This window comes from Perca flavescens, chromosome 1, assembly GCF_004354835.1.
Source record: "Perca flavescens isolate YP-PL-M2 chromosome 1, PFLA_1.0, whole genome shotgun sequence".
NCBI lineage: Eukaryota > Metazoa > Chordata > Actinopteri > Perciformes > Percidae > Perca > Perca flavescens.
In genome coordinates, this window is record NC_041331.1 from 35,229,905 (window position 1) to 35,244,430 (window position 14,526).

The 14,526-nt window shown below is 40.4% G+C and overlaps 1 protein-coding gene across 2 annotated transcripts in view; it reads right to left on the bottom strand.

Annotated features, from left to right (window-relative positions):
• Positions 1-15: 15 nt before the first annotated feature.
• The window catches only part of adcy7 (adenylate cyclase 7), a 75,179-nt gene continuing 60,668 nt past the window's right edge, over positions 16-14,526 (bottom strand). For both annotated transcript variants that reach the window (XM_028578017.1, XM_028578010.1), the window contains 10 exons: positions 12,565-12,702; positions 12,349-12,432; positions 11,972-12,174; positions 11,750-11,855; positions 10,994-11,152; positions 9,851-9,997; positions 9,061-9,168; positions 8,655-8,769; positions 5,105-5,229; positions 16-1,267 (listed from right to left, as the gene is read on the bottom strand). In XM_028578017.1, the coding sequence (XP_028433818.1) occupies positions 1,121-1,267; positions 5,105-5,229; positions 8,655-8,769; positions 9,061-9,168; positions 9,851-9,997; positions 10,994-11,152; positions 11,750-11,855; positions 11,972-12,174; positions 12,349-12,432; positions 12,565-12,702 (1,332 nt within the window). In that variant the 3' untranslated portion in view covers positions 16-1,120. The remainder of the gene's footprint in view (positions 1,268-5,104; positions 5,230-8,654; positions 8,770-9,060; positions 9,169-9,850; positions 9,998-10,993; positions 11,153-11,749; positions 11,856-11,971; positions 12,175-12,348; positions 12,433-12,564; positions 12,703-14,526) is intronic.

Here is a 14,526-nt window from a genome sequence, read left to right on the forward strand (position 1 = left end):
TATTGTATGCCAAAGTGCAGACTTAGGAAAACATTTATTACATTCTGTAACTGTACAAAATTCAATGTCACATTTGTTCACATGAAGGCCAATACATTATTATTATTATTATTATTATTATGATTATGCAACCACAACTACAGAAAAGATGGTCTCGAAAGGTAAGGCCACAAGACAAATCAAGTTTTCAGAGACGCACAGAGCCACTGACATCAGTTCAGGTGATTGAGCTGGAGCCAGACAAACATTCACAGCAGGCAGGTTGTTAGACCACACAGACTCGACACCAAGGACCAAGGTTTCCCAGCATATATGCAGAATAAACACTTTAACAGATGATGCACATGGATTTGTGTATTTCCTGTTGAAATGCAGAAAATATCTTGTCATATGTAAAATTAAACAGTCGGCCAAACTACACAGCTGGAAGCTAAGAGAAGTTCCCATAAAGAGAAAACGTGTTGATACATTAACGTTAGGATTTACAGATTGGCCAGAAAGTGAAACGTACTACTTTGAATATGTCCAAAAGAAAGGAGCAGGAAAAGTAATTTTATATATATCTTTATCTTCTGTGTTCATCCCGTTTCTGTTATTGAAACAGCCCTGCCTAACAGCCTCACAGATGTCATGCTCATTACACAGTAACAGAGCAGTGTCCATCACATCTCAAAACAGAAAAACCAGATGGGTTTCAAATTAATGATCCAAACAGAATCCATTGATTTGTTTTTAAAGGACCGGAGAGGTCTTCAAAAAAATTACACAACTGTGTAGGGCATTAGTACAATACACTTCTTTTTTTCTTCTATTGCAAACAACATCTAAGTTAAAAACAAAGTACAAAAGTGATCACTGGACATAAATGTATGTAGAAAAAGATTGCGATTGTAGGTACTGACCATCTACACAGTGACTGCCGAATCCTAATCCGTTCAACAGTTGATTCAGAGTCGCATCGTCACACAGTCCTTAATGCGCCTCGGTCATTTCATGTATTAACATCACAGGAACACAGCTGTGTCACAGTCCGTTCTGTCTCAACACTCGCAGGACTCCAACTCTTTGCTCGTGTTTGCCCGAGTCTGTCTCTGGTTGTGTTGGCGGTGGCGGCCTGGCCTCAGCTCAGCCCCATGCCTTGCTGCTTGCTCATGTCGGTGCACACAAAGAAGGTTTTCAGCTCCCCTTTGCCCTTGACGTTGATGAATCCTCGACACTCGCACGAGTAGCCCAGCTTCTGCAGCACGTCGGTGGTTTCCTCCGTCACCTGGAAGTAGACACACAACGCACAACCGCAGCTGAGAAAGGAGAACCAAAGTCCATTTTGAATAGTAGTTCATAACATTTTGTGTTGCTAAATAGTTACATCTGGAGCAGACTGATCTCATGAAGTGGCGTATGTACGACACGCCAATTCGCATGCCGTTTTTGCGTGTTATCGAGACGCATAAACTCGCTTTTTAGCGCGTTTATTAACGTCGTTCGGCCGCCATTGACCTACATTACGTGTGAGTTTTCGCCGTAGCGAGTAGAATAAAGGGACGTAAGTCCGTGGAGGTTGGTTGGGGTGATGGATGGGTCAAACAACACAGGACTTTCACCCAGGAGAGCTGGGTGAAAGTCAGCTCTCCTGTCCCGGTTTGTCAACCGTTTTTTTTTTTTTTTTTTAATTCAATTTTTTTAAGCCTTCCCCAATGTTTCTTTCCTAAACCCAACAGTTTGTTTTTCTAAGCATGTGACGTTGGTCACTGTTGTGTTTTTGTAGTTTTTGTAGTAATGACATGCAGCAAAGGGCCACAGTGCGGAACCGAACCCCAGCCACTGCAGTGAGGACGCAGCCTCTGTACATGGGGCGCCCGCTCAAACAGTTGAGCTATCAGGGCGCCCCACGCAAATTCCTTTTAACGCCACTCTTTTAGTTTTTTTTTAACGTGCGATTAAGGCATGCATGTCCTGTTAAGTAACGTGAACAGCGTTGCCAACTTTCTCGCTAGATTTAGCGACTTCAAAATATTTTTATTCTATTGTAATTCATTCCCATGCATGCAGTCCACAGATCCTAACACTAAACAGCACTAATCTCTCTCCCCCTCTGTCAGTAGGGCTGAAACTAAGTTCCTTGAGCAGAATTGGATAAATAAAAGGGTCTTTTGAATGGCAAGTTGAGTTTCAAAGCCCTTCCAGATCTCTCTCTCCACAAGACTAAAGTTATTTGCTTATACAGTCACAGTTAACCCAAGTTACCACTGGAGTACGTCCAGTCTGAAATACTACTTGAGCATTAAAAACTATCCTAATATCCCTTTTAAAGTACATTTAAAACAAATAAAATAATTAATTTTAATTAATCGCGAGTTAACTAGAACACTCGTGCGATTAAACATTTTTGTTGACTGACAGCCCTAATTCATTTTTAATGGCAGCATTATATTGTAGCTGAAGTATTACATTCTGGGAACAGGGCCATTAGCAAAGGCAAACTAGAAAATGCATTTCATGCAGAAAATGCGTGGGAATGCTGAACAGCTGAATTGCTAAAGCTAAACTGGTTGAATAGCTTAAATCCGTAAGAAGAAGATGAAGTAGTGAGAATAGTTTAGAAAGTGGAAATCGGTTTAATAAGTATGAATTTCATTAAAAAGTTAAAAGCGTATGCTAAACTGTTGGCTTTAAAGTTTGAATAATGACAAAATATGTAGAACATTGTGAGGTCTGAGTATATTTTCTAACTGATAATGACTCACATATGCAGAAATATGAAACAAATTGTATGAAAAATCTTAAGGCTTAAATGCATTGCACTGAACTGCTGAAACATCTGGAAAATGTTCAGAGTTGGAAGCTAAACTGCATTACCTACATAAGTGAAGAGCTTGTTAGAAAAGCTGGAAGCTGAACTGTAATACTGTCAAAGATGATGAGATGTGAAATATATCAGGTGAAAAGAATGGGGCTGAACAAGAAGAAAGAGGAAAGAGACGAGGAGAGAGAGAAGAAAGAAGAGCAGGAGAGAAGAGACGAGAGAAGTGAGAGGAGAGAAAGAATAAAGAGATAAGGAGAGAGAGAGGAAAGAGGAGAGGAAACAGACAGAGGGAGGGAGGGAGATAGAGGGAGGAAGACAGAAGTATGTGTGTGTGTGCGCGTGTGCAATTGTGTGTGTGTGTTTGGTTAAGAAAAAAGATAAAAAGAGACTACTGTTCATATTACTGCCTGTAGTATCTGTATAGACTACTGGTCATATTACTGCCTGTAGTATCTGTATAGACTACTGGTCATATTACTGCCTGTAGTATCTGTATAGACTACTGGTCATATTACTGCCTGTAGTATCTGTATAGACTACTGTTCATATTACTGCCTGTAGTATCTGTATAGACTACTGTTCATATTATTGTCTGTAGTATCTGTATAGACTACTGGTCATATTACTGCCTGTAGTATCTGTATAGACTACTGTTCATATTACTGCCTGTAGTATCTGTATAGACTACTGTTCATATTACTGCCTGTAGTATCTGTATAGACTACTGTTCATATTACTGTCTGTAATATCTGTATAGACTACTGGTCATATTACTGCCTGTAGTATCTGGGTGTGTCTGTGAAAGTGTTGTCATGGTAACGAATGGCCAGTTAATGTTTGTAAACATCCTTTGAAGTCTAATCAGTTAATGCGTGACACCTGCTGAAAACTGTCAGCTGGGCCACATGCAGCTCAGAGACCCTGACAGCGAGCTCTCAAATAAAGGCTCAAACTGGCAAAACGGTAACTGCTATCAGTCAAATGACGTCATCCTGAGCACCACAAGGCCTTTGTGAACGTATTGGTATAAAATTTATATGGATAAACATAAAAATGTGGGCATATCAGCGATTTAAGAAAGTGGTTCGTTCTGCTCTTTGCTGGAAAATATGGAGGACTTTTATCATTGCAGCGGATGGAGGAAAATTTGTTTCTCTCATCATTTGGAAGCTTGCTAAGGCCAAAGTATAAGACATATTGCTTAACTGAATACCTACATTTTGATGTATGAATTGTGTATGACAAGTAAAAATTGTGGGTGTACGAGCAATTTATAAAGAAGCTTCACCCTCTGAATGATGACATCACTCTAACCAGCCACATACACACTCACTATAAACGCAAAAGACTAAACTTAAACAGCTTTTTCACAAAAACTGCAAAAGATATCAAACTGAAAAGATACGTTTGGATAGCTGACTATTTTGTGAACATTTTAAAGTTTGGTTGGCGTCTGTAGGTGAAAGTATGAAGGAGCTGAAACTTTTGGGAGCGGAAGAAGATTTTAAAGAGTTGAAGCCTGCTCTCATTCACTTCAATGTTAAAAAAAAGTGTTAAAAAGCTTAAAATTTTAAAAAGTATAAATAGTAGAAAAAAAGTTGAAGAAGTCCCATCATTAGCTGAAAGAGCTGAACATTTGAAAAATTGAATGGTTTAAATAGGTGAAAGTATGCAGAAGTTACAGAGACAAAAAACGTACGGAATAATAAAGCGAAGAATAATAACGAACAGAATAACAATAGTTGGAATGCTGTAGAACAGCATTCCCACAATTAATAAAGTACTTTCTTAAGTTAAAGCATGAATTGCTTTGATGGGAAAGATAAGGGTTATGCACAGCAATAAATTGCAATTGCAGGGGAAAAGCAAATGAAATGTTCATCTAATCAGATGTTCTCATGACTGGCTGTGGATGGGAATTGTTTTTTCTGTCACTGTCAAAGGCAGATAAAGAAATCTGGACCAGAGTCTGAAATTAGATCTTTTTTAGATTATTTTTGGGGATTTTCCGCCTTTCATTTGTGACAGGACAGCTAGGTGAGAGAGAGAGGGGGAAAGACATGCAGGAAATCATCACAGGTCGGATTCGAACCCTGGACCTCTGCGTCGAGGTATAAACTCTCAGTACATGTGCACCTGCTCTACCGCTGACCACGAAATTAGATCTTTTTAAACCCAGCCATGATTGTGTTGACATCTGCAATACAAAGCTAAGGCGCAATAACTATGTGAGAAGTGACATGTGACTGTGCGTCGGATGAAACACGGCAGTTTGTCTCTGATCGACCATGCTGAACGTACCTGGATCTTTCCCAGCTCCCCGGTGCTCTCCATTCTGCTGGCTACGTTCACCGTGTTGCCCCAGATGTCATACTGAGGTTTCCTCGCCCCGATCACTCCGGCTATCACTGGGCCATGATTAATACCTGTGGAAGAACAGTTAACATGACTAATTGTATAATGTTCATGTGCACAATGTAAGAGTGTAAAAATAAATCATTGAATGAAATATAAGATTCAATTAGGAAAAATGAGTCATCCAGCTACAGATCTCAGGCTGCACACTCACTCCGTTAAAGAGATCTACAGCAAAAGGAACATTATCATTCATTAATACAATGCTGTTTGTTTGCAGTCATTTCTGTCAAGGACATTTTCTGAGGGGCTCATAACTTTCCAAATCAGTCTTACACAGTGGTTTGTGCAGCAAACACTGCTTGAAAAACCTTTGGACAATACTGTAGCTGTTCTTAAAGCGATAGCACTGATTTGTAAAACAGCAAACACTATATTAAATGCTTCCCTTGGGGGACCCAGCAAGCAAATACATAAAACAGAATCAGAACATTTTATTGATTCCATCAGAGAAATGGTTAAAGGCACAGATCACAGCATCTATCACCAAGTTTGAGTGTTCAAACAGAGAAACATCTGTTTAACAGGGAGTCACTGGATTCGTATGATTTACATTAAAAGACATTCAAGTTATGAAGTCATTGAACATTCTTTAAGATTTACAATACATTTGAAAACCTTCCAAAAAGGCACTACACGCTTTAAAGCCAGGACTACAAAACCTTTGGTGGAAGAAATAATCTTTTTCTTTACAAATGTAAAGTTGAAGGGCCCTATCTTGCACTCAGCGCAAATGCATTTGTACACCGACACATCTATCATTCCTATTTTGCTCCCGACGCACAGCGGACTTTTCCCTCCACAGACTCACGTCGGTAAATTAGGGAATGTATTTGCGCTCCCGGGGGTGGTTCAGCAAAAAGAGCAGGCGTGTTCCAGCGCACACGTTCCCTATTGCTATTTTGCAGTTTCAGAAAACAATTCGGCCACAGACCAGGAAAAACCTGGTCTAAAGTCAGTGGCGCGTATTTCAGATGCTACTTTAAGGGCGCATGCTTGGCCATAATGTAGCGTGTGTGCACACCGCGCATACACTTTGCTTCTCTCATCTCACGGACCCGGCAGTTCCCATTTTTGCAAACCATACATAAATACAAGGCAAAATATGACCTTGTTTTACACATTTCCTTGAATCATGGATGTGTCGATGACATAAATGAGGAAATATTACTTATAGGACTTAAGGAGATGTGATGGTGAACTGCATGTGCCGATGCCACTTGACCTAAATGCCCCAGCAGCAGCACGGGAGAGGAGAGACAAGACTGCATCGTCTATAGTGAGGTAATCTCGGTCTAATATTAGACTACATTGCAAAAATATCACTGTGCCTTCATCACCTCGTGATTCAGTGAGAGTGAGCCCAAAACATTGGAAAGTAATGTTTTTGTGACATTTCAAGAGTCATTTATCCCGCCGGTATAATAGCAACAGCGCCCGAGCTCCGCCCACAAAGCTACTTGCTTTTGCCGTTTGATAATTGTGTTTTAGATCCTTAATAGAGCCCCAATTCTTAAGAAACAAAACCCTACAGCCTTACTATGACCTGTAGCATATTTCTAATGTTAGCAAACATTCCATAGCTATTGCATTACTGAGTCACTTCTCTGGCTCTATGACTCTTCTCTTTTTGTGCTGCTGGGTTTTATCATCGTAGACTTGCTTCAAGTCAGGAATGTTATTTGGATAAGGAGAGAAAAGTTTTGCTTTATTCCATTACATTGAATTTCAATTTAAGTAATTTATCCCCAACACCCCTGGAGAGTCTTGTATATTAATTGCAGAATAAGTATAAGCCTTGTGAAATTGCCAGCAGAGTAATCACAAAAGTGTGACGTCACCGGTCAAAGAAAAAGTCTGTGCCAAACACATTACTGCTTTATAACAACACTGGAATTCAAAGTCACAAGGTGTTTAGACACAGCTGCTGATAAAAAGGGTTATATCGCTCAAAAACTAATTTCAGTGTTTATGTCAATGTAAGTTTTTATCGCCCAAGAAATGTAAATGTTTTAACCAAAACCTATTATCCTGTAAGCTGCTCAGAATCAGCGGTCTGGGAATAAATGTGTCGGGACTGCAGACACAGACAGGGGTGAAGGCTATGTTAAGACGGAAACGATCTGAAGAGAAAACGCAAAAGTGGCATTGCATCACATATACTTAAAGTGACTATATGTAACTTTTAAATGTTTCTGAAGATTAGTCATTTTTCATACAATGGTCTTAAATGACCTGTAACAGCACATGTGACTAACAGTGAATAGAACGCCATTTTTATATAGTGTTTAGTAGTTGATTTTTCCCGCGCAGTCACAGAATGATTTGCGGCAGGTAGACGGTGCTACAGTCACACATTCTGATGGGGCACAGATTTCTTTGTAACACCAAAAAAGCTTGTGTTTGTATCCAGCCTTTTGAGCCATGTAAAAGGAAGCAGGAGATTTCTTTATATAGGCCTAATTGTATTTTAATGTTATTTTAGAAGTTATCTGATGTAGTTATGGCTGATACTGGGGCAGGGCCATCACAGGAAAGAAGGAAATAAATGAATAACAACTAAAAGCTAAAAGGAAAGGGAAAGACAACAGGTGATAACACGAGTCACACTCGGTTGGGCTATCACCAGATGGAGACTATTACGGGATTGTAAATGATTCAAAACCCACCCCGAATTGGCCCTCTGGTATGTAATATCTATTTCATTGCGCGATGTGGTTATACGTCAGTAGCCCACATTAAATGATGTCCCCCTTCCATTTACTCCGTGTTTGCGTTGGCTTACCATTTTCTTTTCTTGTCCCCCTGTAACGTTATTTGTGTAAAGCAACCGTGGGTTTCATGAAATGTGCTATATTAATGTAAGTTAATATTACGTTGGTTGCTACACCAAACTAATGCTTTGGCTCGTGACACCGTGACAGTGATATCCGGTTTAACTCACGAGACATACAAAGTAGGCTAAGTTATCGTATACTACACTTGAAATGCAACAATGCATCTGTGTCTTATTCTTTTATTGTAAACGAATGGTTTTCTGTTCATCGCAACTGTATGACCTCCCCGTAACGCTTACTCTGTAATACAGTGGGCAATACAGGACCTTTCTTTACGACAGCATGTGTGGTAAAAACAATACCACTTTTGTCCAAAGCGGCCGATAGTATCAAGACAAACCGAAAGTTACATACAGCCACTTTAAGTAAACCATAGTAACGGTACAAAAGATGGGTTCACTTTTGCTGCAGTCCGGAGTGCAACGTGACAACCCTAATTATTGAGTGTCAGTGAATGCAACTGCTCTAATGGCAAGAAAACTACTAGAATGCCAATCATGTACAATAACTGTTGGATTATTGTGTCAGTCCTAACAGAGCTGGATACAGAGCAATGCGAAAAATCAGGTTGAAAGGTTTGTGCTGAAGCGGACACTCACCCACACGAAGCCTGAAGCTATTGAAGGAATGTCTGTTGATGCCGTCCAATTTGCCAATCAGAGCGACGGCAAACTCCACCATGTTCCCTATCTGGGCCTGCTGCCTCTCTTTGTCCTGAAAGAACATATTCAACAACCTCAATGTGACTGCTTCAAGCTCAGTGGCTTATGACAGGTTGATGGCTTGCTAAGAAACAGTAAAAGCAACACTAGAGAACTTTTCCCGCTTCAGTCTGACCTACAGGTTGTCTGATTCGAACTACAGCTCACGCTAACTGACCTAGCAAACTTGCATAATGTAATGGACAATTTCGCTTCCAACCTGTAGGGGGAACGAAGCGGAATAAGTTCTCTAGTGTTGCTTTAAAGCCGTTTTGACCCAGGTCTGAAGCAGTAGCTACTCCACCTGATTGTTCTCCTGACCAGGCGTCCCACTAAGCCCTGCAGCAGCCATGTACGTGCTGCCGATTGTCTTGATCTTCTCCACACCGCTGAACTTTGGTTTGGACAGCAGCTGTTGGGTTACAGAAAAACAAGTGAGAACTTCCTCATCCCTCCATTCATCATTTACAGCAGGGGTCCTCAACGTTTTTTAGGCCAGGGACCTCTTTAGCTGAGAGAGAGAGAGAGAGACCAAGTAGGGACCTCCTATTGCATAGATTGTATACAATTGAGTTGCATATTAAACTGGGCTGAATAGCTGAAAATAAATGGTTATTATTTATAAATCATGTTGTAATGTTAAGCATAAATTTAGATGGCACAGTGAATCCTAAAGCTAAACTGTTTGGTGGCTACTTTACCTATAGTAAGATTATCTTCAATGTGTAAATATTTTTTCCACAAATAGGCCAATTTATATTTGCTATTAACGTGTTGGATTCACATTAATGTATATGTTCAGACATATTTAAAACTTTAAACTTAAGAAAACAAACATTTTTAACATAATTTGGCGGCCCTCCTGCACTAAGGAGGAGGACCCCCCTGTTAAAGTATTCTTAAGAACGTAGATAATAATACTGAACCGTTTTGGCCCAATCGTCAGGGTTTGCATGGTTAACATTGGAAGTGAATAAACAGAGCTACCAATAACAGATTGGGGCTTTAAAGACACATCTGTCATGTATAACGAGGAAGCACTTTATAATGATGGATGAGAATGAAAGAGAGGGTTTTTTCTCGGTCTTCCTGACCTCGTCAAAGTCAGCGATGATCTCGTTCAGGAGCCTCAGACATTCCAGGCCCTCCTTGTTGATGTCACACTCAGTGTAAAATTCTTTGAAATCCGGCACCGAGGCAAACATCACACAGACACAGTCATAGGACTTGTAGTAGAGGTCCTGTGGGGGGACCACAAAAGCACAGTTATTAATTTTACCCATGAAGAGACGGAATGTTAGGCTTTAATAAAAGTTTTCAGACAGCCCTCCCTCAACTACTACTAATTCTGTTAATAATAAGAATAATAGAACACCACACAGTTTTGGGCTTAATTATTAAGATGATAGTGGTCAATAAACTGTTTTTAACCTTTCAATAATTTCCAAACAAGTTCCTAAATATTTTTAATTGAAGAAATTTGAAATAAGCTGACACTCAAATAAAATGTCAACTATTTAAGATGAAAGCCAGATTAAAACCTCTTCTGAAAGACACTGGGTTTTCAAATATTCCCAGTATGTTTGTATGATGCTCCATTTACAATGAAGCCATTGTCAGGGATAACCTGATGACCTCATGAGTAAACAGTTGCCACTCTGAATGTCCACATCATCGTGTTTCACTTGAGGGCAAGAAATTCCCTCTGCTTTGGTCAAGCAATGACACTAAAGCTGCTGAAATTTATAATTACTTCCATTTATATCAAAACTGACTTGAGCTAACGCTCATGACCTAAACACAAACTTTTGCCTCATTTTAGAAGTTACACAACATTTTGAAGACATCCAAACATTGTGGAAGACACTAGATTTCTATTCTGAGAACTGTGAAATCATTAAACGATGAACATATCTTCCCTTTTATTGTGTATAAAATGTACAATCAAACTGACTTATACCAAACTGTATATCAACCAGCCATTGCTGATGAATTTGATTTGTTTACTTTTTACAAAATGACACTTAAGCTGGATCCAATGAGGTTACTAATGTGTAGGTTGAGTTGGTCTGTCTCTATAATGCTCATAAATTATGATCATTTACCTTTCCATTGGTGAATGATGGCTGAATAAAGTGAGCAACTGATCATAATATAGTATGAATTGTGGTTTACTGGTTTCTTATTTATCACAAATCATATAGCCCATAACGAACAGGGGACCCCCCCCTTCTCACCTCATTTTTCTTATTCTCCCCGACAAACAGCGCTGCCACGTGGGCCGGCAGCACGTTCTCCAGCAGCAGGCGGTTCAGGTTCTCTCTGGTCTCGATCTCGTCCTGCTCTGTGCGGTTCTTGTACTTTAGCAGGAAGTCCTGGCGGAAGCAGGTCTCAATCTAGCAGAGCAAAACACAGTGAGTGAAAATATGAAGGAAACTAGAACTCAAACCTATTTTCATTGAAATGTTCCTGGATTTCTTGCAGCCACATTGATTTCCAGAACTTGTTATCATTTTACAACTGGTGGACGGCAGGAACAGATAAATACATATGAATGTTGTGACAGTCCCTGCTGTGTCTGTGTGATTGCAGGTGCTTGTTAGTGTAACCTGGAACACATGAGTGCTACCAGGTTATTTGAGCCTGGCTGCAGTGCTGCTCAGGTCACCCTTCTTATTCTTTGGTTATGTTGTTTTTAATTTATCTGTATTTTTTGTCTGCCACACACACACACACACACACACACACACACACACACACACACACACACACACACACACACACACACACACACACACACACACACACACACACACACACACACACACACACACACACACCCCTTAATCCTCGAATTTGGTTTCATTTGATTTAATACATATTTTTGTTAAACTTTATCACGGTGGTTTATCACGGATCATAACAATGTTCAGACCCAATTTGCACATTTTAGGGCTAAAAATGAGAGACAGAGAGGTGAAGACCGTCATTACCTGTTGTGCGATGATGAGCATAGTGACCAGGAACAGGGTGATATATATGCAGCTCATCACCTGGGGGTGTTTCACCAGCCCTAACCATCCCAAGGTGTGATCTGTACTGTAGAACAAACAAGGACATTCATGCCTTTATGGAACTGTGACTTTGACCACTAGTGCTGATTGATTCGTTATGCTCTGACACACTTGTGATTTGCCCTCTACATTCAGTCCCACCTGCTGCAATTGCTGCTGTTGTTGTTGTGCTGCTGAGCGTAGAGGAAGTTTCCGTAGACCTCAAAGAGGTTCCTGTGGGTGCTGAGGATGATGATGTAGTATGCTGTTGAGGCCAGGGCGAGGAAGAACACTTTGAGCTCAAAGCTCACCCGGAGGAAGACTCCACATGCAATGAGCGATAGGATACAGCAGTACACAGAATACTGAGGAAGAAACAGCCAAAGGATGGAATTAGATTAGACATAACTCCTCCTGTGAAGCATTATGTCTTCTCTGGTACTCAATTAAACACATGGCAGAACTATTTACAAATATTATTGAAAATATTAAATATTGCCATTTCATTTTTTTCCATGGTTAACAAATCCATCACTTACAGGCAGGTAGAATCCCAGCTCATGGGAATCATTTGTCTGAGTATTATTGGTGGGACATTCTGGCACAGTTGTCTGGATGAAGCACTGCAGGGGGATAAAAAAAGATTTGACTGACAAACAACCACTGGACAGTGTGCTTTGAAGTGTGGCACAGCTAGAAATAGCAGAGTCTATAATGACCCTCTCTTAGCGCTTAACATGTGAGCGTGGTCTTACCAGGTCGAACACTGCCAAGATAATGATGACCGTAGTAGTGATGGTGGCCAGAGGGAGGCGAACGCATGGCCGCTTTACCACCGCCTCCGACACAGCTGGCAGCCACTGGCACCTCGATAGCTTCTCTGGAAACAGGCGCTGCAGAGGTAAAAGAGAAAGACATGAAAAAGATGGAATCAAACGAGTATGAGGAGCATGTGGCTCATCCATCTCTAGAAATCATGTGTGAGAGAGTCATTGCTGGCTATTTCCAGTAAAGGAATCTGTCAGAGGAGAAAACCCGGCCTGTCAAGGACTGATTGTCACGTGTCATCCACTAAGTCAGTAGGTCAGCTATAGAAAGCTACAACACGGTGAATGCAAGGGATAGCTTCCATGACAGGTTTCCATTTTCACACACTAATTCAGGCACAGTGAAGCACATACATACACACCACACCCATAGGCACACACATAGGCACACACATCCTTTTCACCCTTGCCTTTTATTTACCAAGCACAAGCATGTTTGTGTTTTTTTTAACTATGAAGCTCTTATAGTTGGAAGTTAAGTTGGATATCTTGATAATTTTTTGTTCTTCTCTCACTACAGACGCAAAAAACAAGAGCCCCTTGATGTTGTCTTACATGACTTGCCTAAAGCTCTGCATTATGTAAACAAATGAAAGAGCATTATAAAAACTTAAAACAATAATTTTAGGTTGGTAATTAATCCTTTTTTTTAATTATTAAACATGAAAAAGTTTTGGTCAAATGAAACACTTTTTTCTGAAGAATATTTCAGTGTTTCTCAGCCAGGCAGCAATATTACGAATCCCACAATGGCCACTCCAAGACCCGCCCTTCAATAGCATTTATTGGCCAGGCGTCCATGCTTACGCAAGGTATCTTAACCCCATTTGTACAGGTCCTATCCCCCTGATCAATCGGCTATCCTAACCTTAACCACTCAAGGTCAAATGCCTAACTCCAACCAATCGGGCTGCTTCGTAGGGCGGGTCTTGGCGTGGCCATAGTGGGATTCGTAAATTTGCAGCCAGGCCTGCTCATTTAAAGCAACACCAAAGCACTTTTCCTCCTTTTTTCCCCCTACAGGTTGGAAGCGGAATTGTCTTGCCATTACCGCTGTCGTATGTCTCATTCGAACTACAGATCTGCTACCCGATCTGGCAAACTTGCATAGTGCGGTTATAGCCGATAGAGGGCCGCAAAGTGAATGCAGAAGTGTCGTTCACCCTGTTACGAGTTGATGAACCACTGAAATGATTTTGGAAACATTATTTTAAAAAAGTACAAAAGAATCTTGGTGTTGCTTTAAATTAAAACGAGAGACAGAAACGGTTGTGTAAATCACACACTGCCTGACCCAGAATGCATGTATTTATTTTGAGATTTAAAGGAAATAGCAGTGTTGCACAACAATGTTAGTACAAGCACAAGTTTGGTAGCTGTTCTGGATTTTGCGATCATATCACACAATCTTCTTTCTATTTAGTTTTTTATTTAAAAAAATTGAACATTGAATGAACATTGCTTGTTGGATAATACAGCCCATATAATGTGGAGGAAGCTTCAGGAAGGCTACTGACAAGTGGTAAATAAAATTACATCCTTCCTGAAGGCTTACCATTTCTTTGGTATTCAACTTGTGTGGCCTTCACACAACAGCAATATAATAACTTATAAGCAATTTCACATTTAATATTCACTTCTCAAGCACAAGAAAATTGCATTTATTGAATACCACTCGTGAGTCAGACACATGCAATGCGGAACAGGGTCAGGCCAGGATTATACTGTGTTTAACAAGTGTTGCTTGACAAATAACTCTTTTACAGTGACGCTTGGCCTGCATTCAGTGTGGGTTCACAGGATACTGTACAAGAGGGATGACAGGTTTGCTGTGCCTGTTATTTTTCCCACTTTCTACAAACCTAAATGCTAACTGGGACACAAAAAGAG